This window comes from Polyodon spathula, chromosome 24, assembly GCF_017654505.1.
Source record: "Polyodon spathula isolate WHYD16114869_AA chromosome 24, ASM1765450v1, whole genome shotgun sequence".
Classification (NCBI taxonomy): Eukaryota; Metazoa; Chordata; class Actinopteri; order Acipenseriformes; family Polyodontidae; genus Polyodon; species Polyodon spathula.
In genome coordinates this window covers 24837006-24860114 of record NC_054557.1, presented here as the reverse complement: position 1 = coordinate 24860114, position 23109 = coordinate 24837006, and the positions used below count along the sequence as shown (strand labels likewise).

Sequence of the window (23109 nt, the reverse complement as noted above, 5' to 3'; positions counted from 1 at the left end):
ATAAAAAATGCTCTTGGAGTTATTATTATCCACATTAAAAAAATTATAAATAGTTCTCTTTCTTTTGGTATTATTCCCTCAGCACTTAAATTAGCTATAGTAAAGCCAATGCTCAAGGAACACAACTTAGATCCGGAACTCATTAATAACTACAGACCCATCTCCAATCTTCCATACTTAGACAAGGTTTTAGAGAGGTGTGGCTGAGCAGAGTTCTGCCCTTTATAGATTGGCAGGGATGGGGTTAAATTCCCCTACCTGCCTGGGTTTATTGTGTTCAGGTGGCTGGGGTTGATTGGAGTAATTAATGATCAATCAGCACCCAGCCACCTGACATAAAAGGAGGCCTCAGCTGCCCATTAGGGAGAGGAGGGAGCTGAGGAAGCAATGTGATGGGTGTGCTTGCTGTTTTGTGGTTTTTGAAGTCTGATCCAGTAAAAGCACCGCCTGGCCTGGAAACCTTTATTTTTGTAAGTTTTACTTTGTGTTTTGTTATTTGTGCTTAAATACCTTTGTTTTCGCCCTTGTGCCCTTTTATTTGTGTCTACTTAATAATAAAAGTATTATTTTTTTTGAACTGCAGTCTGTCTCTTGGCCTCTATCCAATTGCCAGCCTGTCACAAGAGGGTTGTTGCATTTCAAGTATAAAGTTTTTTTTTTTTTTTTTTAAGATTTACCTTGAACTTGTACTGCTTTATGTATTGCATTTATAGTGCTTTTTATACAAAAGTATTGCAAAGCACTGTACAGTACATAGCAGAAATAAAAAAGAACTACAATACATTTGTATAAGATGTCACACATACAGTTGCCACAATCAGACCATTTAAATACAGACTTAAATAATACACAATACAAAAGCAGCAATTTTAAAGTTATATTTTAAAGTATTCATTGGGTACCTTTCTGCCGAGTAAAGACATTCTAAGAAAATAGTGCCAAACATCTTGAAAATAAAAAAACAAGGATGACATGCATATAAAGAGAAACTTCATTTGTATTTAGTAAATCGATTTAATTTATTAGCTTGTTAGGATTTTAAAGTAGTATTACAATCTGAACATTGCCTGAGAAATGAACGGAGAAATTACTGAACTTTCTGTAGACGATGGAGTCTGAACTACCAATACAATCTCTCATTAAATGCCACTCTAAAAAGCCTCCTAACTCGCTGTGTTTCTACTTTTCAGTCAAAGCTTTTTTTCTTCCGAATCTATCGTATATGACTGGAGCAATATTATTGAACTGTCTGTGCCTTGCTTTGTTGGTGAAAGATGCTGCATCTGTGCTTCAGTCAAGCTGACAGTCTGACTTTTGTGATAGTTGAAATCCCTCATTAGTACGGCTGCTTCTTTGCTGCATGCATTTAATGTCATTGTATAACAGTTATTTTGCTCGGTGTCTGAATTTGGCGGTATGCACCTATGTGACCAGAAATACAACGAATTCTGGTGATAAATCTTCCTCCCGTCCTGTGAGGGCGCTAAAGAACGGGAGGAGAAGTATCTGGAAGGGCTGGCCTGACCGCTCATTTCTGGAAGCGGAAAGTGGGTCAGCCTGGAAAGAAGCAAGACTCTAAGACCGTATTGACCTGAAATGTAAACAAGGGGCAGCTGCAAGAGTTTACCTAGATGTCATGCAGGGTTACATATAGGGGCCAGGGTAACGCTGACCTTTTCCTTAGTTTGGGTTAAACGGTGGGAGAGGAGGACAGAGGGGAGCTCAGAGTGAGCTGTTTGTGTTCTGTGTTATTGTTTGTCTGTTTTTGTATTCATTTAGACAGTTAAGCACACCTCTGGAGCTGTCGCCAGAGTCGGCACTATCTGGAGCACCCCTGCACACCACACAACCTGTCTCTGCACCGAGCACCTGAACGTCTGCACTCACCCAAGACTGAAGACCGTGGCTTTTTGTTATCCCCGTGCTTTACATGTTGTGTATTGCTGGAGATTTATTATTTGAAGGTCACCAGACCTGGAAATGAAAATATCAACTCACGGAAATATCGTTGTCTGCCTATCACTCCTGCACTGCATCACTGCTACACTCGTTCCTTTACCACAACCTATTTATGCTCTTTGAATTTTTGTCCATTTTTCTGACCCTGTGGTTTTTTTTTTCTTCCAGATTTAATTGTTTGAAATTGTGAACTGTAAAATAATTTTTTAAAATGCTAATGTCTGATTGCTCTAACTCTTGAGGAGTACATCTTCTGCTTAAAATCATATTAGATAACCCATGTGAAAAACTATAGAGATATCAAATGAAATCAAGTTTATCCAAACACTTTCTGGTCCTTTTAATAGATTTGTAGTGTTTTTTTGTTGTTTTTTTTAAACAAACTAACCTCAATGTACACTGTGTTCAGTAAGTATGTGAATACTGATTTCATACAGTAACAAGTTATGTTTTCAACTGCATAGGCCTTTGATCTAGAAGACCCTACTGAGGTTAAGTGCAAGTGCGACAGATATCTTGACAATAACACATCAAAACAGAGAACTTTCTTTAACAAAAAGTAGCACCAGCACTGTGTGTTAATTAAAATGTGTGTGTGCTATAACATGTGTTTCTTTCAAAACTGGATATTTTAAACCTATGTACCTCATGGAGGTGCGACACAGGTCAGCACAGTTTATTTTATTAGATAAAATGACTTGAATGAAATGATCTGTGTTCACATAATTTTATTATAGGGTGCAGGAAAACTTTGAACTAGATCACATTTTATTCTAAATCCCTGTGTGTTCAAACCCTTCACACAAGATGCTACTTAAAAGCCCTTCTTCGATTGGCTCCCATGGGGTTTGGTAATGTGTTGGGTTCTAGAACTCCTCCTCCGCATTCCTGGAGCAGGATTTCTTCAGTCTGGTCAGCTTGCTGATGGCCTCGAGGACAGACACTTCACCGTGGACCTTGTTGTCCCTGGTCCTCACATTGACAGCCCCGGATGCCTTCTCCTTCTCCCCGACCACTGTGAAGAGAAGACACCCGCTCTGTCACTAAACTAGCATCTTCTTTTTGTTTAGATAGACTCTGTATACATGTATTTGTATAATCACCGGTTGTGGCTCTCAGCTCGCAATTAAAATGTCAAAATTCTATGTACATTGAAGTGTAATTGTTAAAATGTCCCTCTGCAACAAGGCACTAGTGGATGTAAGTACGTTTATTTATTGATATAGCGCCTATCATACTGCAGTATTTTAAAGCATTTACAAGTTAATAAAAACAAGTTACAATGAATTAAAACAATTAAACATGAACATGAAAAAAATTCTAGTAAAATGAATCTAAACAGCAATAAAAAACTCAATATTAAGCAGAGAAATAAAAATAGAAGCTGAAAGAAGACATTCACAAGTTTTTATAAAATGCTAGTCTAAACCTTGCTTTAAAAATATTAAGTGACTCTGCATCTCTAATGTCAGATGGTAGTTTATTCCATAATCTGGGAGCATTGTAACTGTCTCAGTCTTTGGGAGGTACAGAAGAGCAGAATCAGATGACCTTAAAGCATGTCTCGTGTCTCAGTACATACAGACAAGAGCTCTTTAGATAAATCAGGTGCCAGGCCTTGTGTTCTGTAAATCAAAAGTAAGATCTTATAAAATTAACTCAAAATCGTACTGGAAGCCAGTGGAGAGAAGCCAGCATGGGAGTTACGTGGTCTTTTTTTTTTTCTTTTTACTAAGCATTCATGTCTCTGTAAGCTGCAATCTTTAGAATTTTTCCGCCCCGGCCCCCGCCCCCCCCCATACATGGTGCTATCGATCTGACCGGCTGACGTCAGTGATTTAATTGGCGGACATAAAATAGCGCTCTGTTGCTGCACAATTAGACCCCAGTAGCGCTCTGTTGCTGCACAAATTAGACCCCATCCTGAATGTATTAACTGGGCCAAAATTAATGAGGCACGGCCTAAGCTGCTTAAATGCGTAAATGCACTGTGCTTTTCTGAAACCCTCAAAATGGGCTACCAGTAGCATAGATGAATAGACTAATCTGAAAAACAGAGCCTCCCCTCCAAATCGGCTACCTCAATTGAACAATAGGTTGGTCATTTGGAGAGGCAATGACCAATGTTGACTAAGTGTCTTGAATAATAACATTATTATTATTATTATTATTATTATTATTATTATATTATTAATATTATAGGACAGAAAACCAAATATAAAAAATTAAAAGGCTTTAATGAACCAAGTGTATTATACAATGAATACAAACAATTATACACAATGAAATAGCCAGTATCAAGCTATAATTTCATCCTCAAGAAGATCAGAAAGGGTAATGCGGACCCTAAATACTCTCCCTTCTTCTCAGTACTCTCCCTCTGTTCCTGGGCTGTTTCAGGAAGGTTAGGAGCCTGTACTCTGTCATAAGAAATGCCCCTGAACATTCACGATATCACTATTGTAACTGTCTACCGTGAAACATATGCATTGTAGTTTCCTTACAGTATTTTACATTACTGTACTCTTCACCTCCCCTATTCGTTTCATTCTTTTATAAAGTAGAAGCAGCGCTACAGTAGCTGTACACAGTCTAGCGTCAATGACCCGCATTTGGTTACTACAGCAACGGGGTCAAACATACTGGCTTCATGATTGGTGAATTCCTCATACTTTATAATTATATTTCTACATACTACTAGAAATGTACAGTGTGTATAATGAAAACAACATTTGCTTTGTTTTTGTCATTTCAGGTTTGCAGTTAAGATTTCTCCCATGTTTAAAATTTTGGGATTAGAGGCAGCAAAATAGGCTAATTTGTCATTCAAGATTGTTTTAAAAAATCTATTTTGTCTAGGGATGCAGCGGATCAAGGATTCGGTTTCGGTGAACTGAATCCTATATCCGCCCAGACACACATCCATTTTAATACATCCCTCCAATGTGTGCAGTTCTTATTTAAATAAAAGACACGAATCCATATCGAATGTAACTTTTGTATTTAATAACAAGAACATGTTTGATGAACTCCGTCGCAGCTCTCAGCTCCCTAAGTTACCGGTAGTGCACGCACTAAACAGTCATGCAGCTGCTGAAAGCAAACAACACATTCAAATCCCATTTTTATGGAGTAAAGTTATGTAGTAAACCTATAATATATAGTAACGGCAAACTGTTGTAGACTTTTGTGCTTTGTTTGTCAACGTGTCATTAAAAAAAAATATATATTTTTTGTTTTTTTACAAAGTTCAGATGTGCGAAACGTTGTTGAACAATATACTTCTGTAGATTACATTTTACATTATTGCTGAGGCAGCGTGGAATTCCCAACCATTTCCTGATGTATGACCTGATTACAGCTTCCAGCTTTTCAACTGTTGTCAAGGAAACCTCGTACACAGTCAGTGGCCACAGCAGTCTTGGCAGCAGACCAAAGCACAGCACCAGAGTTTCAGTTGCCCGGTAAAGCGCTGCTGTCTATGCTCTTCAACCCTTCCAATGCTTGTTCTCTAACTTCTCCCACATGAACTGTGTCCTTTAGATCCCCATCCCCAGACTTTTCACTGGCTTCTCAGACACTGTTGGTATTGCCTCCCCACTAATTAGAACCTTTTATGTACTACTTTACCTTTAGTTACACTATGTAACATAGCTACATTTTTGTTCCTGGGTAGTAAGTGTTATTTCCTAATTGCTTATGCCTCAAAAGTATAGAAAATGGCTATTATTCCCCACAAACTTTGCTTTTGTGACCAGGACAGTGATATTTTGAAATTTACCTATTTCCAATGAGAAAACGGTCTTTTCGTTCACATAAAGTCAGAAAAAAACAACATATGAATCCAAATTAACATGTATTTATACTAAAGTAATACAAAAATGACTACAAAAGATTTAGAAAAAAGTGAGTCGTTTTTCGGGATTTACGATTATACTGTAAATCACTTTCATGAATCAGCCCCCAAATGTAGTCTCCCATCATGTTCTCGTTACACTGTCCTTGGTAGCGGCGTTCAAAGTCCAGTATATCTTGATGGAAGCGCTTGCCTTGCTCCTCAGAGTATGCTCCCATGTTCTCCTTGAATTTATCAAGATGAGCATCAAGGATATGGACTTTGAGGGACATCCTACAGCCCATTGTGCCGTAGTTCTTCACCAGAGTCTCAACCAGCTCCACATAGTTTTCAGCGTTGTGATTGCCCAGGAAGCCCCGAACCACTGCAACAAAGCTGTTCCAAGCCGCTTTCTCCTTACTAGTGAGCTTCTTGGGGAATTCACTGCACTCCAGGATCTTCTTTATCTGTGGTCTGACGAAGACACCGGCTTTGACCTTTGCCTCAGACAGCTTAGGGAAGAAGTCTTGAAGGTACTTGAAGGCTGCCGACTCCTTATCTAGAGCTCTGACAAATTGTTTCATAAGGCCCAATTTGATGTGCAGTGGTGGCATCAGCACCTTCCGGGGGTCCACCAGTGGCTCCCACTTGACGTTGTTCCTCCCCACAGAGAACTCGGTCCGCTGTGGCCAGTCCCGCCTGTGGTAAAGCGCCTTGGTGTCCCTGCTGTCCCAAAGGCAAAGATAGCAGGGAAACTTGGTAAAACCACCTTGGAGACCCATTGGGAATGCCACCATTGCAGCCTCTTGATGCCATCTCAGAAAAATGCAGATATGTAACCACTATACTGAACTGGTGGGCTTAAGGCCCCTGTATTTATACTACTATTTATATTACTGGAAAGTTCTAGAAGTTACTCCAAGTTTACTCAGCACTGAATCTATCTGGAAAATAGGTAAATTTCAAAATATCACTGTCCTGGTCACAAAAGCAAAGTTTATGGGGAATAATAACCATTTTCTATACTTTTGAGGCATAAGCAATTAGGAAATAACACTTACTACCCAGGAACAAAAAAAAAAAAAAAATTGTTACACGGTGTTATAGAGATGTTCCTTGATTTAGTGGGCTTGAATTGCATTCGTGCCCATTCAATGTTATTGGTTAATTTGCCCAATAACTGATTAGTGCAGGCTACTGTTGTAGTCATTGTTGACATGTCATCCATGTATGCTCGAATTGGTGGTAGTCACATTCCAGAAGCCAAGCGCACTCCTCCCACTACCCATTTTGATACCCTACTAATTACTTCCATTGCCATGGTAAAAGCCAGTGGAGAAATGGTACATCCTGCCATTATTCCAACTTCTAGGCATTGCCATGTAGTGCTGAATTCAGAAGTTGAAAAAATAAATTGCAAATCACCAAAGTAGGCTTTCACTAAATTTGTTATTGTCATCGGTACGCTAAAAAAAGCAAATGTTGCCCAAAGTAGTTCATTTGGCACTGAACCATATGCATTAGCCAAATCCAGGAATGTCACACGGAGCTCCTTCCTCTCCTCTTTTGCCGATTGAATTTGTTGCCAGATTACGCTGATGTGTTCTAAGCATCCTGGGAAACCTAATGCCTGATTTTTGTACTGAAGTGTCAATGAAGCAATTCTTTAATAGGTAGATTGACAATCTCTGAGCAATAATGTTGAAGAAAATCTTGCCTTCTATGTTTAATAGGGAAATAGGACGAAACTGACTGATGCATGTAGAATCCTTTTCTTTTGGTATAAAGACTCCACCTGCTCGGCGCCATGCTCTTGGTACAACCTGTTTTTCCCATGCCACTTTCATCAATTTCCACAGGATTCGTAGAACTCCAGAAGCACTCTTGTACAGTCTGTATGGAACTCCATTAGGCCCTGGAGATGATGATGCCCTTACTTCTTTCCACTTAGGTGCACAGTCCTCTATTTGGTATTTGGGTGGATTGATAAGTGGGATGTCTGAAGGAATTGACATAGGCTCCTGCCTTTTTGAATCTGTATGTGTTTCCTCCAAATATCTCTCCAGATCAAACTTAGATGATTTTAGTGTGCCAATTGTCTCACTGGTGAATATATCTTCTTTACAAATCTTATTTGAGTGAATGTGCGTTTTTAATTATCACTAGGGGCAGAGTGATGCAGGGGACAGGTTAATGGTTACACTCTACAAAATGTATTTTGAAAGTTAGACATGATTCTGAGAGCTCTATGAGGCTACATGGGTGCTCCAAATGTTATACTGGTCTCAAATGTGCAGTTTGGAAAGAAACAGAATTACAGTTAACAAGTATGTTTATTATAAAATACAATATCATGAAATCTCCCCACCCAGTCAGCTCTTCTTTCCTATTATGATCAAACAGATATATATGTGTGTGTGTGTGTGTTTTTAATAATAATAATGTTCCGATTGAAGTAGGCTACAATATTTTTTTCATTAAAACGTTGTCGTTGTTGTTTGTTGAAATTAATCAGCTTTCATGTTTTGTTGTGCACTACTCATTTAATAAAACCAAGTAGTGCAAGAAGTTGCTTGTATCATTCATGGAGTTTTTCAAATCAAGTAAGCCTATTTGTGTAAACAACAACAATGGAGTTGCAGCCAGTGCCATCTAACTTAAAGGCACTAAAGCTGAAATCGTAAAGTAATTTAAAGTAGGCTACAAATGTGGCAGCGGACTGTCTCTCTTTAGCGCGTCCCTTATTAGTAGCTGCCAATTTGATTTTCATTCAACAGTTTCCTTCAGGTTTTCTTGATAGTTTTTGTAGATTCGGTATTTGAATCTTTTGAGATGGATTCGGTATTTGGTCGAATCCCAAAAACTTGGATTTGGTGCATCCCTAATTTTGTCTGCTTGTTACTTTTTTTGCAGCCAACACAGACCATTTTAAATGTCTTGATTCCAGCAGGTTTGTTACATTTTTAAAGACTGTTTCAACAGTGACTCAAATTGATAAATCCAGTGAAGGCATTGCCCAGCCTGGAAATTGTTATTTTTGTTAGTTTTGCTTTTTGTCTTTCTTTTTGTGTTTTAATCGCTTTGTCTTGGCCCTTGTGCCCTTTTATTTTTGTGTATTTATAATAAAATAATTATTTTTTGAACTACAGACTGTCTCTGGGCCTCTATCCACTCACCAGCCTGCCACACCAGGGTATGCCATTCGTGAATTTCTTTTATAAATACTGTGAATTTACCGGGAACCTATATGACAGCTGAGTTTTTGACTTTGTGCCCAAATAAGACCAATTTGAAATCAGTCTTATTTGTGGACACTTTTAGGGCTGGTGTTATAACCAATAGTTCCTCCCCGTATGATGGTGTGTTTTTGCTAACTGCACATGTGCAGAACTCTGAAGTGCACAGAGCGGAAGATCTTTAGATCTTGCATTTTTTTAAAATGTACATTCCGTTGAAATGTTACACTGGTCTCAAATGTGCAGTATGGAAAGAAACAATTAAATTTAACAAATATGTTTATTATAAAATACAGTATCATGAAATCTCCCCACACAGTCAGCTCTTCTTTCCTGTCATGACCCAACCAGCTGCTGCCCCTATTAACTGAAATGCTTTCCGCCAGTAAGATTATAAAAACTGCACATGTGAGACTGTGTAGTTCACTGGAGTGCAGAATAGGGGAGAGCTGCAACATTAAAAATGAAAGGTACTGATCTCTTCACTCTCACTGCCAGTGGATCTTACCCAGTATGAAGTTGTACTGGGCGAGCTGCGCATTCCGGATTTTCTTGTTCAGCAAACAGCCAGCATCCAGATCCACATCTGCCATGAACCCAGCTTCCACACACTGAGAGCAAACCTGAGAGAGAGGGAGGGAGACTGACCATCACTGTCCTCGTCAAACTGCTGGCCAGCTTCCACAGCTCCAAACACAGCTGCAGGTGTTTTGGGCAGGAGTGTTTGGGGAGGAGTATTTGGAGCTGCAGGTGTTTTGGGCAGGAGTATTTGGAGCTGCAGGTGTTTTGGGCAGGAGTGTTTGGGGAGGAGTATTTGGAGCTGCAGGTGTTTTGGGGAGGAGTATTTGGAGCTGCAGGTGTTTTGGGGAGGAGTATTTGGAGCTGCCGGTGTTTTGGGGAGGAGTGTTTGGGGAGGAGTATTTGGAGCTGCAGGTGTTTTGGGGAGGAGTATTTGGAGCTGCAGGTGTTTTGGGGAGGAGTATTTGGAGCTGCCGGTGTTTTGGCGAGGAGTGTTTGGGGAGGAGTATTTGGAGCTGCCGGTGTTTTGGCTGAGGAGTGTTTGGGGAGGAGTATTTGGAGCTGCAGGTGTTTTGGGGAGGAGTATTTGGAGCTGCAGGTGTTTTGGGGAGGAGTATTTGGAGCTGCAGGTGTTTTGGGGAGGAGTATTTGGAGCTGCAGGTGTTTTGGGGAGGAGTATTTGGAGCTGCAGGTGTTTTGGGGAGGAGTGTTTGGGGAGGAGTATTTGGAGCTGCAGGTGTTTTGGGGAGGAGTATTTGGAGCTGCAGGTGTTTTGGGGAGGAGTATTTGGAGCTGCCGGTGTTTTGGCGAGGAGTGTTTGGGGAGGAGTATTTGGAGCTGCCGGTGTTTTGGCGAGGAGTGTTTGGGGAGGAGTATTTGGAGCTGCAGGTGTTTTGGGGAGGAGTATTTGGAGCTGCAGGTGTTTTGGGGAGGAGTATTTGGAGCTGCAGGTGTTTTGGGGAGGAGTGTTTGGGGAGGAGTATTTGGAGCTGCCGGTGTTTTGGCGGCAGGAGTGTTTGGGGAGGAGTATTTGGAGCTGCAGGTGTTTTGGGGAGGAGTATTTGGAGCTGCCGGTGTTTTGGTGAGGAGTGTTTGGGGAGGAGTATTTGGAGCTGCAGGTGTTTTGGGGAGGAGTATTTGGAGCTGCAGGTGTTTTGGGGAGGAGTATTTGGAGCTGCAGGTGTTTTGGGGAGGAGTATTTGGAGCTGCAGGTGTTTTGGGGAGGAGTATTTGGAGCTGCAGGTGTTTTGGGGAGGAGTATTTGGAGCTGCAGGTGTTTTGGGGAGGAGTATTTGGAGCTGCAGGTGTTTTGGGGAGGAGTGTTTGGGGAGGAGTATTTGGAGCTGCAGGTGTTTTGGGGAGGAGTATTTGGAGCTGCAGGTGTTCTGGGGAGGAGTATTTGGAGCTGCAGGTGTTTTGGGGCGGAGTGTTTGGGGAGGAGTATTTGGAGCTGCAGGTGTTTTGGGGCGGAGTGTTTGGAGCTGCAGGTGTTCTGGGGAGCTGCTCCTCAGTTCCAGTTGCCTTCTTCAGACATATGAAATGTAGACTATATAGGACAAAGTGTGTTTTCATTAGGAAGTGCTGCAACATCTACAAACTGCAGCTTATTGCCAACGGAAAAGAAAACTTTATGCAGCATCAGGTCCCTAGATTGCACCATGTGGAAGTGTTACTGGCAGGGTGTAGGGCTTAAAACAAAACACATCCCTTTCTCTAGCATCCTGCTTTGCTGTACATATTCCTGCAACATGTATCAACATAATGTGACTGTTTTGACATTTTTTATTACGGCAACATATGCCTGGTACTCAGTCTTCCCATCAAAATGGTTCCCGACTCCTCTCAAAGTTCAGCATTTTGATTGGTTCACTTGTCAGTCATCTTTGCCAGCTCAGTAACACAAAGTACAGTGAAAGTACCTAACAAAGACTAAATGTTTTTACATAACATTGTACTGTACTTGAGTAATTGCAGTGAGAAACATCATAAAGGAAGCAGATTAATCCCTCGCTCTGCTTCTGTAAACACTCAAACACTGGATTTATGAAGCAAGGTGGTTTAAAAAATGACCACACGTGATGTGCAGTTGGAATTGCTGTCCGCTATGCAACTGTGACATTGTTTTGAGGTTCTCCTCTTACTTATTCAGTTGCAAAGGGAGCAGAAAATGCAGTTACACTGTTGAGCATTTCTAAAACCACCTCGAGACGAGACTTTAACGAGAGCTTTAGTAGCAAGTGATTTTCAAACTAACTGTGTTAATTTAATCAATCCATTAATGCTCCGAAATTGAGTCGACGAGGTTGTAAAGAACACATTTCTCATTAAAAAGCTTAATTGTCACAGGTCACGTACACCACTTCCTGTCTCAACAACAACAACAATAAGGGGAACTCATTAATCAAAAAGAGAAGGTGTTATAATGCATGTTAACAAGATAAAAAAACAAACAAAAGGAAGCATGATTCGTTGTTATGGAAACTACTAGGGTACAGGGAGGCGGGTCCCCCACCAGCAAACAGCAGCCAAATGGAAATAAAATAAAGAATAATGGGAATATCTATTTTGTGTATAATTTAGACAATACTGACTTAAGATTTTCTGGCTGTTGGTAAAAATTGGATGGCACAGATTTAAAAAATAATTACTTTTTATTTTCTGGTTGGGGCGGGAGGTAACCCTATTTATATTGGTTGAAATTCATTTTCTTATGTTTGAAGTGTCATTTGTGTTTGTAGTTGTTAGTTATTAAACATGTATACCATGTACAGTATGTAACACTTCATTATGCATTTATTTAGCTTTTAAAAGTAAAACCCAATACACAATTTGTTTATAGTTAATTGTTCAGTGAATTCCTCTAATCATGCATTTTCTCTGGAACTGTTTGTTCGCCTCTGCGATAAATAAACTCAACATGAATAGAAGTAGCCACTGAATACTCACAGTATTATAAGAAGGTGTTACAATATGTCCATTCAGACGTCAGAAGGCGAGTGTAGAGTGTGGGGGAGTCTGACAATATTACAAATACATTAGGCAAAATCCATGTCAATGATCTTAATGACAGACATTCCATTCATCTCCGTGGTGATATCTTTTAAAAACAAGCCCCATATTGTACTTTTTAACTATTAGACAAAATGTTTATGGAATACTTAACAGCTGCTATTAGGACCATGCTGCATCATGTGTTTATTATTAATAGTGTTAGAATTAAACTATACAAAATCACGTTTTTATTTACAACGAAGGGAAAACATGTTTTTGCTGACTTATAAGCATTTGGGTGACAGAGTATAGGTTACCTGCATTGTAAATAAAACATGTGATTTGCCAATTTAATGATAACGCTATTAATAATAGATTAATCATGATTATAGAAGCAGTTTTTAAGTATACTTTAAATATTTTGTCTAATAGTTAAAAACTACAACGTGGGGCTGTCAGGTCTTGTTTTCAAAAAATATCCACTGGGACATTATATACAAACCAATGGAATACCCTGTGTGTGAGTGTGTGTGTTTAATAGAGAGAGAATACATGCATGTCTCCAGTCATATATGGTTTTTACGATCACGTTTCCTTAAGTTATAGCCTATTGATTCGCCCCATTGCCACTGTACTTTATGCATCCATACATCCCTTCCTGCGATGTCATTGGGTAGTATGTTTCGGGCTGAAGGTTACAAATTGTTAAAACAATAAAACGATAAAATGGTAGGTCAGCAATGCCCTAGGGTTATAGGGCCTGTCATTGCTTTGCATAGTCCTGATATAGACAGCCTGAGACACATCCTTCCAATGTTTATTTTAGTGAACAATTGTTACAAATAAATGGTATTGTAACCAAATCTAAGTATTTCAGCATTATAATCTGTTATGTATGCTCCAATTCATATTGAAAATGCTATTATGTACTATGTATGAAAATTCCTCTCAACAGTATCTCACAATCACATGCGATTTGCACCACACCTAAATTCAATATATATTTTAAAACATTTACATAAATTCAAGAGTTTATCAGATTGCAGACAGTGGAATTAGAAGTGTCTATAGGAGGCTGGGGGTGTCTGATCAGTGTAGTGAAAACTGGTGCAGAATCCAGGTAGTGATCGTGTTTATCATGTAGAGAATGACAGACAGGCTGTCAGATGGAGGGACAGACACTATTACAGTACGTATCGGTCCCTAAAAATAATAGCAACAACTTTTCAAGCAAATTGTTGTAAACTATTTCCTATAATTTTTTGCTGTGTTTCTGGTTTAGACCTAAAAACATAATGCTGCTGTGTGTTGAGGGGTACAGGAAGGTCCTGGAGTGGGGTAGGTATCAGGCTGTGCTGTGTGCGTTGAGGGGTACAGGAATATCCTGGAGTGGGGTAGGTATCAGGCTGTGCTCTGTGTGTTGAGGGGTACAGTACCTGCTGAGCGTACTCATCACATCGGGGGCCCACAGGAACCACCATCACCTGCCGAGGGGAGAGCCACAGGGGCCTGGGGGAGCAGGAGGGGGACACAAAGTCACACACAGCTCTCTCAGTGAGCCCATCCTTGAACAGAGAGACCAGAAACCCCTACTTTGTAAACTAGTTTCTGTTATATTGCTGGTAACACACAGCTGTGCACTAGAGGGCGCTAGCGCTTTCTAATGTAAAGTCACTTAAACTGGCATAGCCTGTTACATCTGTCTTGGGCTTGAAGTTTTCAGGTTTTATTTTTAATCACATCGCATCCCTTTAAACTCATTTTAAGCTGATTCTGTTTCTTAATTAAACTCAGAAAAAAGCTGTTAATTATAAAAGTGTCACTTGTTTTTACCTTCATATCTTGACTGAGCCTGATTCTGTTTCACCTTATTTTTTATTTCTAACAGAAGTGACAAATTATGTTAAATCGCTAATAGCTGATCCCAATTGCACTTCATTCTTGCACTCGATAGTGTCATTGTTCTTTTATTTTCACTTGTTTAACGGAGTTACTCTGACTCTCTTTTCAGCATAACATACCCAGTCCTGAGTGCCACAATAGCAAGTTCAGCATTTAAAATCTCCTTGATTTATAGCAAAGAAGAGAACAAATCTTAAACCCAGTTTGTAATGAACAGATTTCTCATTATTAGGATGCAGAGACAGCTTAACTATTACTAATTAACATTTAAAGGGAGGTAGAGATTTGGAAAATGAAAACCAGCAAGTTGAAGCCCTATATGTGTCTATGGAGGAAAGCAGAACAGAAGAGCAGTGCCTGAACTTCTATCCAAAGCACTTCACAGAAAACAGAAACCACCACAAGATTTGAGTTGCTGTAAACATCTTGCAAGGTAAGTGAAAAGTAAAGAAATGTGAAGCTACTTTTATAATTTGAAGTTTCACCCAAACAAAAGCAGAAATCAAGTTTTTAGTTAAAAGTGGTGAAACTGAAAGTAAAACTGGGTGACTTATCTTCTTTGCAGCAGTTTGCTTTTAATGTCAATTAAATTGACATTTCATCAATTGTTGTGAGGAAAGCATTTAGACTCTAGTTACCATTTCCCTGCATAGTTCTCGGTGAGAATGGCGATCATCCTCTCGATTGAGCCCAGCACGGCTCTGTGAATGATGACAGGCCTCACTTTGTCATCGCTGTCCTTGCTGTGAGACACAAATACAGAGTTCTGTCAGTACTGCACACAGCAAGCCAGACGGAGCACGTCTTCCACGTCACAAAGCCCTTCATTCACAGCTGAAACACTCAGGGGTTTCAGCAGAGACCTACATAATCCAAACATTTTCAACTAGAAGTCCCCTTATAAAAGTGTCCTATAGTAAAGCATAGCATAGTGCAAAAGCATATCAGTTATGGTAAACGCATAGTAGAACCATGGAGAAACTGCAAAAATACCTTTAAATTTACTGCAGCATCTTTTTACAATTTTTTCTTAATTGCTAAAGCTAAATTCCTGAAACTATCGTATAATTCTCAAAACAAGTAACATAAACACTGAAACTGACTCCTCACTGCAAAACTACTCACACATTTCTCTGGTTAACACACAAAATGCAGAATTCTAAACCATCTGTAGGGTTCGCTTAATGCAATTCATTAACTTTAATACAAGTTTCATATGTGGGTGTCTTCTTTTCAAAACACATATCTGAATGATGATGCTCACATTTACTGCTTATTACTTTAAATAAACATTCCACACAGTGAAATGCAAACTGCACAAATTATCAATCTGTAATCAAATGTCACTCATGCACGATGTTAACCCCAAAAGAAATCCCAAAGTGTGCTGCAACACAGAGCAGGCAGAAGGGAGGCACGTTGTTGGACGAGGACAGAGGAGTTATTGTGGCCGTGGTATTCGACACAGGAGACAGCCAGCTCGGGTAAGATCACAGCGTATTGCTGTAACAAATCAAATCTGAGCAACAGTTGTGGACCATGTCATCAACCATGGTGTGACAATGAGGGAAGCAGGGATGACAGTGCAACCAAATCTGTGGCAATTAACAGCTGCATCTATAATGTGTACATTCCAAACTGAGAATAGGTAAGTGAGTAGCAGTACTTTATAAACACATTACATCTATTTATCAAGAGTTTGTAACTTGCATGTTGATGCAGCTTCCTATTTTGTTTTATACAGTAACCATTGCATTGTACATTAGTATATCAATATTCATTTATTGAAGGGATTAGGCTATCAGTATGTGCAAGTACGTAGTTTGATGGAAACGTTCTTAGGACTAGTGTTAATAAGTCAGTTAAAGTAATTCACAGATTTGGTTCTGGTACATACAGTACCAAGGGAACATCAGAGCTCAGTAGATATTGCTGAGGTCTGCACTCACTCAGTACTGTATCATCTTTCTGAATTTACAATTGTCATTTTATACTTAATTGACCATGTGTTTATGGTCTAAATGTCACTGTAATATTCATGGTGGATTCTGTAATACTACTTTGCAATTTTATTTCACAACATATGTGATGATCTTTCTGAAGGTTGGTGCTTGGTGCCAGCACTTCAACCCACCAATACATCCTTATCAACGAGGCTGGTTTCACCTTGTCAAGAAGGCGCTGACATGGCCGAACCCTTATTGGACAGCGTGCCACTGTGGATGTGCCTAGCCAACGTGGAGGGAATGGCACTATGTGCACTGCCATTTCTCAAAGCACAGTCGTTGCCCACTCTCTGATGATTGGCCTATATAATACAGAGAGACTGCTGGTCTTCCTGGACACACTCATGATCACGTTGTCCAACTTGGCAAAAAAAACGGAAAGGGAAAGAGGAGCCGAGCCCATGAATTTGGTCATCATTTGGGACAATGTCAGCTTTCATCACAGTGCATGTCTACTCTCCCTTTTTCAAGCCAATCCAGGAGTTTTAATCTTGGAAGGGGAATGTTTATGACTACAACCCCCAGCTGCAGGTCACACTTCTCCAAGCTACGGACTTGGCTTGGTCCCAAATTGGAACAGATGCCTGCCAACGTTGGAACCGTCAGGCCAGACGTTTCTTCCCCAGGTGCTTGCGAAGAACATCCACTGCGACGCAGATGAAAGGATGTGGCCAGACAGAGCAGAGGGGCTTAGTGATGCAGAATGAAAATATAATTGCAAATCTTATTATGGTTTGAATTATAAATGAATGATTAAATATAGTGCCCATGAAATGACAGACAAATTCAAAGTTTTGTGTATAATGGTTTTCTATTAAGCCTTAATGTAAGCCTTTGAATTTACAATTGAATGTTGTATTTTATTTTGGCTGAAGAGCCTAAATATTTGAAGAAAGTATGTAAAGATTAGATATTGCAAGATGCATTAACATATTTCAGACGTTTGCTTAATTTTGCAAATGGTGTTTTGGTGTTTGTGTTAACTGTTTTGAGAATTGTGCGAATAGTATCAGTAACTGTGTTTTAGGGATTGTGTAAAACTGTAAGGGCTTTCTCAATGTCTGTAATATTGAAATGAGTTTGGGATCGCATTCTTATACCACTGGGTTCGGTGCAGTTTCCTTCACCAATCACATAATGGTCCCATTAAAGGAATGTGACAGTTGTTTGCTTGTATTAAACATTGACTTGTATTGGTGTCAACACTGCAGGAACTGCCGTCTTACAGCTGTTGTAAAAAACATACATTTTATAGAGATTCACACAACTTCCTGGTAATTAAATAATACATACCAAGGATTTTACTACACAATCTGTCACACAAGTAGGATTAAATTTACGATTATTAACTGACAATATTGGTCATTCTATTTGGTCATTCATTTTACTCATAGCCATTCAGTCCTGAACCACACTGGGCCTCTCCTTCCCTCACCCGACAAAGCTCAGGTTGAAGCGGATGGGGAGCTGGAAGTCCAGCTGGATGGTGGCGCACTGGTGGTACCTTCCAATTGCATCTTTGATCTGGATATCAATCTGAAAAATAAAAAACAGACACTTAAGTAACCACTGACATGATTTACTTCTTTCTGTTTCATCAATACAAACACTGTGGCGGCTGGACTTACCAAGTTCCTTTCTAGTGCACTCTAGATAATGGAGTTCATTTGAACCTACATTTTCACTGAACTGTCTTCTGTCCCTCACACGTAATAAATGGTAACATTGCGTACATTTAACATGCCATAGCTCAGCTGAAAATATTAGATTTCTGTATTTGCCTTAACAGAGAGAAGTGTAAGATGGGCCGAATGGCCTCCTCTCGTTTGTAAACTTTCTTATGTAAGGTACTGCATGCAGGCAATGCTGAAATTGAAGAAGGAATCTATGAAAGAGACCTAGGAGTTTATGTTAATTCAGAAATGTATATATTCATCTAGACAATGTGGGGAAGCTATAAAAAGGCCAACAAAATGCTCGGATATATAGTGAAAAGTGTTGAATTTAAATCAAGGGAAGTAATGTTAAAACTGTACAATGCATTAGTAAGAACTCATCTAGAATATTGTGTTCAGTTCTGGTCACCTCGCTACAAAAAGGATATTGCTGCACTAGAAAGAGTGCAAAGAAGAGCGACCAGAATTATTCCGGATTTAAAAGGCATGGTATATGCAGACAGGCTTAAGAATTGAATCTATTCAGTCTTGAACAAAGAAAACTACACGGCAATCTGATTCAAGCATTCCAAATTCTAAAAGATGTTGACAATGTAGACCCAAGGGACTTTTTTGACCTGAAAAAAGAAACAGCCCAGTAGTTGCAAACACACAAAAGGTCTTTGTTGAATGCTGTCCAGGTGCTAGAGTCAAAGACAGTGTACCGAAAATACCTGAAGTTAAAGAAAATCCCTCCCGCTGCTCTGAAAGCTCAAGGAGTTTGCCTAAATAACCTTACATGTATCCCCATCTCTTCAGTTCAACCCCTACATAACTTTATTTAATATAAGGTCACTCTCAAGTAAAGCTTCCTTAATTAATGATTTTGTTAACCACAACATTTGCTTTTTATTTCTAACTGAAACCTGGCTCAGGGTTGATGACAATATTTCTCCGATTGAGACTTCTCCTACTAATTATTCTTTTATTCAGAAAGCACACCCTATTGAGTGTTGGGGTGGGGGGGACTGCCGCTCTTTTTGGTACATGAAAGCGTTGAATCTCTGCGGTTAAATGGTTATTTACCCATTCATATTGTAATTATTTACCGCTCGCCCAAATCCAACCACTCTTTTTTATTACAATTTGTTGATTTCCTGTCTACATTATCTGCAAAACATGATCTAATTATTTTGCTAGGAGATTTTAATATTCATTTTGACATTAAATCTGATCCAAAGACTATGGAATTTTTAAGGCTTTTAGATTATCTTGGTTATACCCAGAACATTACAACGCCCACTCACAAATCGTGCCTTTAACAAGAGGGTGGCACATACTATTAAAACATGCAGAATAAATTCCTCAACAGCAATAAGATTTTTCCGAAATAGTGAGACTATCACCACTACCAACTCTCTTCCTACTGATGAGTTAGTTGACAACTTTAACCACCTTTTAACAAGTGCATTTAATGTTGTGGCCCCAGTTAAATCTCAAACTGTTCCTTCTAAAAAAAACTGCACCTTGGGTTAATAGTGCCTTAGACTTGAAAAGGGAATGTCGCAAATCTGAATATAGATGGAACATAGCTACTAAGTTGCATATGCACTATGATATGATATTTGGAAAAAAAACATGTTAAATTACAATGAAGCTTTGAGGAAACCCAGACGTTGCTATTACTCAAATCTTATTGATTTTAATAAAAATAATCCCAGAGTGCTCTTTTCAACTATTGACAGATTAAATAACTCCATCACTGGCTGCACTTCCCTTTACTGATCCCTCTCCTGCTAGGTGTGAGGAATACCTTAAGTATTTTCAGAACACAATTATTAATATTAGGGATCTAATTCCTCAAGATGGTTCTTATTTAAATGTGCTGTTAGATAGATTGGCTCTATTCTGGACTCACTCTCTGTGATTACTCCGAATGATTCGAATACATTAGTAATGCAGATGAAATCCTCGACCTGCTCATTAGATCCAATTCCTACTCGATTCCTCAAAGATGTATTTAGATGTTTGTGTAACAATGTTCTTACTATAATAAATAGATCTATGTCACCAGGAATAGTTACAGTGGCTTGCGAAAGTATTGACCCCCCCTTGGCATTTTTCCTATTTTGTTGCCTTACAACCTGGAATTAAAATGGATTTTTATTTGGATTTCATGTAATGGACATACACAAAATAGTCCAAATTGGTGAAGTGAAATGAAAAAAATAACTTGTTTCAAAAAATTCTAAAAAATAAATAACGGAAAAGTGGTGCGTGCATATGCATTCACCCCCTTTACTATTAAGCCTCTAAATAAGATCTGGTGCAACCAATTACCTTCAGAAGTCACATAATTAGTTAAATAAAGTCCACCTGTGTGCAATCTAAGTGTCACATGATCTATCACATGTTCTCAGTATATATACACCTGTTCTGAAAGGCCCCAGAGTCTGCAACACCACTAAGCAAGGGGCACCACCAAGCAAGCGGCACCATGAAGACCAAGGAGCTCCCCAAACAGGTCAAGGACAAAGTTGTGGAGAAGTACAGATCAGGGTTGGGTTATAAAAAAATATCCGAAACTTTGAACATCCCACGGAGCACCATTAAAGCCATTATTAAAAAATGGAAAGAATACGACACCACAACAAACCTGGGAAGAGAAGGCCGCCCACCAAAACTCACGGACCAGGCAAGGAGGGCAACAAAGAGACCAAAGATAACCCTGAAGGAGCTGCAAAGCTCCACAGCGGAGATTGGAGTATCTGTCCATAGGACCACTTTAAGCTGTACACTCCACAGAGCTGGGCTTTACGGAAGAGTGGCCAGAAAAAAGCCATTGCTTAAAGAAAAAAATGCGCAAACACGTTTGGTGTTCGCCAAAAGTAATGTGGGAGACTCCCCAAACATATGGAAGAAGGTACTCTGGTCAGATGAGACTAAAATTGAGCTTTTTGGCCATCAAGGAAAACGCTGTCTGGCGCAAACCCAACACCTCTCATCACCCCGAGAACACAATCCCCACAGTGAAGCATGGTGGTGGCAGCGTCATGCTGTGGGGATGTTTTTCAATCGGCAGGGACTGGGAAACTGGTCAGAATTGAAGGAATGATGGATGGCGCTAAATACAGGGAAATTCTTGAGGGAAACCTGTTTCAGTCTTCCAGAGATTTGAGACTGGGACGGAGGTTCACCTTCCAGCAGGACAATGACCCTAGGCATACTGCTAAAGCAACACTCGAGCGGTTTAAGGGGAAACATTTAAATGTCTTGGAATGGCCTAGTCAAAGCCCAGACCTCAATCCAATTGAGAATCTGAGGTATGACTTAAAGATTGCTGTACACCAGCAGAACCCATCCAACTTGAAGGAGCTGGAGCAGTTTTGCCTTGAAGAATGGGCAAAAATCCCTGTGGCTAGATGTGCCAAGCTTATAGATACATACCCCAAGAGACTTGCAGCTGTAATTGCTGCAAAAGGTGGCTCTACAAAGTATTGACTTTGGGGTGGTGAATAGTTATGCACGCTCAAGTTTTCTGTTTTTTTGTCTTATTTCTTGTTTGTTTCACAATAAAAAATATTTTGCATCTTCAAAGTGGTAGGCATGTTGTGTAAATCAAATGATAAAACCCCCAAAAAATCCATTTTAATTCCAGGTTGTAAGGCAACAAAATAGGAAAAATGCCAAGGGGGGTTAATACTTTCGCAAGCCACTGTATAGCTGCTTTCAAAACTGCTTTGATTCAGCCACTACTCAAAAAGACTAACTTACATTCTACTGATTCGATGAATTTTAGACCTATTTCTAACTTGCCTTTCTTCGCTAAAGTTCTTGAAAAGGTAGTAGAAAAACAACTTAACATATATCTGGACAATAGCAATGTCCTATAAAGATTTCAATCAGGGTTTCGATCTGCTCATAGTACAGAGACTGCCCTTGTCAGAGTGGTGAATAACTTACTGATGTGTGCGGACTCTAACTTCATATCCATTCTAGTTCTTTAGACCTCAGTGTTGCATTTTACACTGTGGATCATGCTATTGTGATTGATTGTCTCAAAAGCTGGGTTGGCCTGACAGTAACTGGTTTAAGTCATATCTAAATAACACAGTACTTTGTTTCTTTAGGGGAGTCTGTATCTGGGTGTAACAGGGCGAGCAGCCCTTTATATTTAGAACAGGGTCTCCCCCTCCGCCCCTGTGTTATTTTGTATTGATGTATTATGATTTATTTATTGCACTGTTATTGTTATGACGGCGTAGCTGTGCATGCGTTTGTTTTGTTATTGTTTTGTTTTTATGTTGAAACGTGTTCTGGCAGAGGCAAGGATAGTAAACTCGTCCTCTGACAGGAATGATTAAAAACATTGTGCAGAAGGTGACCATCTCCCGAATTAAGTCATTAATTTGTTGCTAAATCAGGCGATGGTCACCTGTATATAAACCTGCAGCTTTCTACACTCTGGGTGGGTGTTCAGAGGAGGAACGGGATAGCGAGAGGGTATTTAAAAACAAAAGTAAAACTAAAAGAAACTCAAAGGATCAGTGAAGGCGATTGCCCAGCCTGACCTGGGTTTTCTGATTATTTTGTGTTCGAGATTTGTTTTTGTTTCTCTCTTTTATTTGGGTTCTGTGAGCAAGTGTTGTTTTGTTCAACCTTTTATTTTATTTTTGTGTTTGAATAAACGGCGCACACACACGTCTTTGAACTGCAGTATCTTACCTCTGTGTTTTTGTTCCTGCTTCTGGCCTGACGTCATCACTCATGGCCAGCCTATCACACAGGATTATTGAATATTACTTGTACTATCCCCCAGGGTTCTATTCTTGGTCCAATATTATTTTCTTTGTATATGGAGGAAACCATTCATAAACATAGTATTAACTTTCACTGTTATGCCGATGATACACAAATTTATATTTCTGTAAAGCCTGGCGACTGCTGCTATTTCAGTCTTACTACAGTGTCTTGCTGACATCAGAAGTTAGATGCCTAAAAAAATG

At 39.6% G+C, this 23109-nt stretch overlaps 1 protein-coding gene and 1 long non-coding RNA gene across 6 annotated transcripts in view; one reads left to right on the top strand and one right to left on the bottom strand.

Annotated features, from left to right (window-relative positions):
• Window positions 1-2672: 2672 nt before the first annotated feature.
• The window catches only part of LOC121298804 (threonine--tRNA ligase 1, cytoplasmic-like), a 58315-nt gene continuing 37878 nt past the window's right edge, over window positions 2673-23109 (bottom strand). For both annotated transcript variants that reach the window (XM_041226032.1, XM_041226031.1), the window contains 5 exons: window positions 17884-17984; window positions 15081-15185; window positions 13977-14049; window positions 9539-9653; window positions 2673-2974 (listed from right to left, as the gene is read on the bottom strand). In XM_041226032.1, the coding sequence (XP_041081966.1) occupies window positions 2826-2974; window positions 9539-9653; window positions 13977-14049; window positions 15081-15185; window positions 17884-17984 (543 nt within the window). In that variant the 3' untranslated portion in view covers window positions 2673-2825. The remainder of the gene's footprint in view (window positions 2975-9538; window positions 9654-13976; window positions 14050-15080; window positions 15186-17883; window positions 17985-23109) is intronic.
• LOC121298841 lies at window positions 9662-11922 on the top strand. Of its 4 annotated transcripts, none has more exons than XR_005947332.1 (5): window positions 9662-9887; window positions 10117-10240; window positions 10286-10499; window positions 10592-10929; window positions 10961-11922. It is a non-coding gene; the product is annotated as an uncharacterized LOC121298841 (long non-coding RNA). The 4 variants fall into 4 exon arrangements; XR_005947330.1 differs by having other exon boundaries at window positions 9662-9811; window positions 9857-9887; window positions 10117-10499; window positions 10961-11917; XR_005947331.1 differs by having other exon boundaries at window positions 10117-10499; window positions 10668-10929; window positions 10961-11918.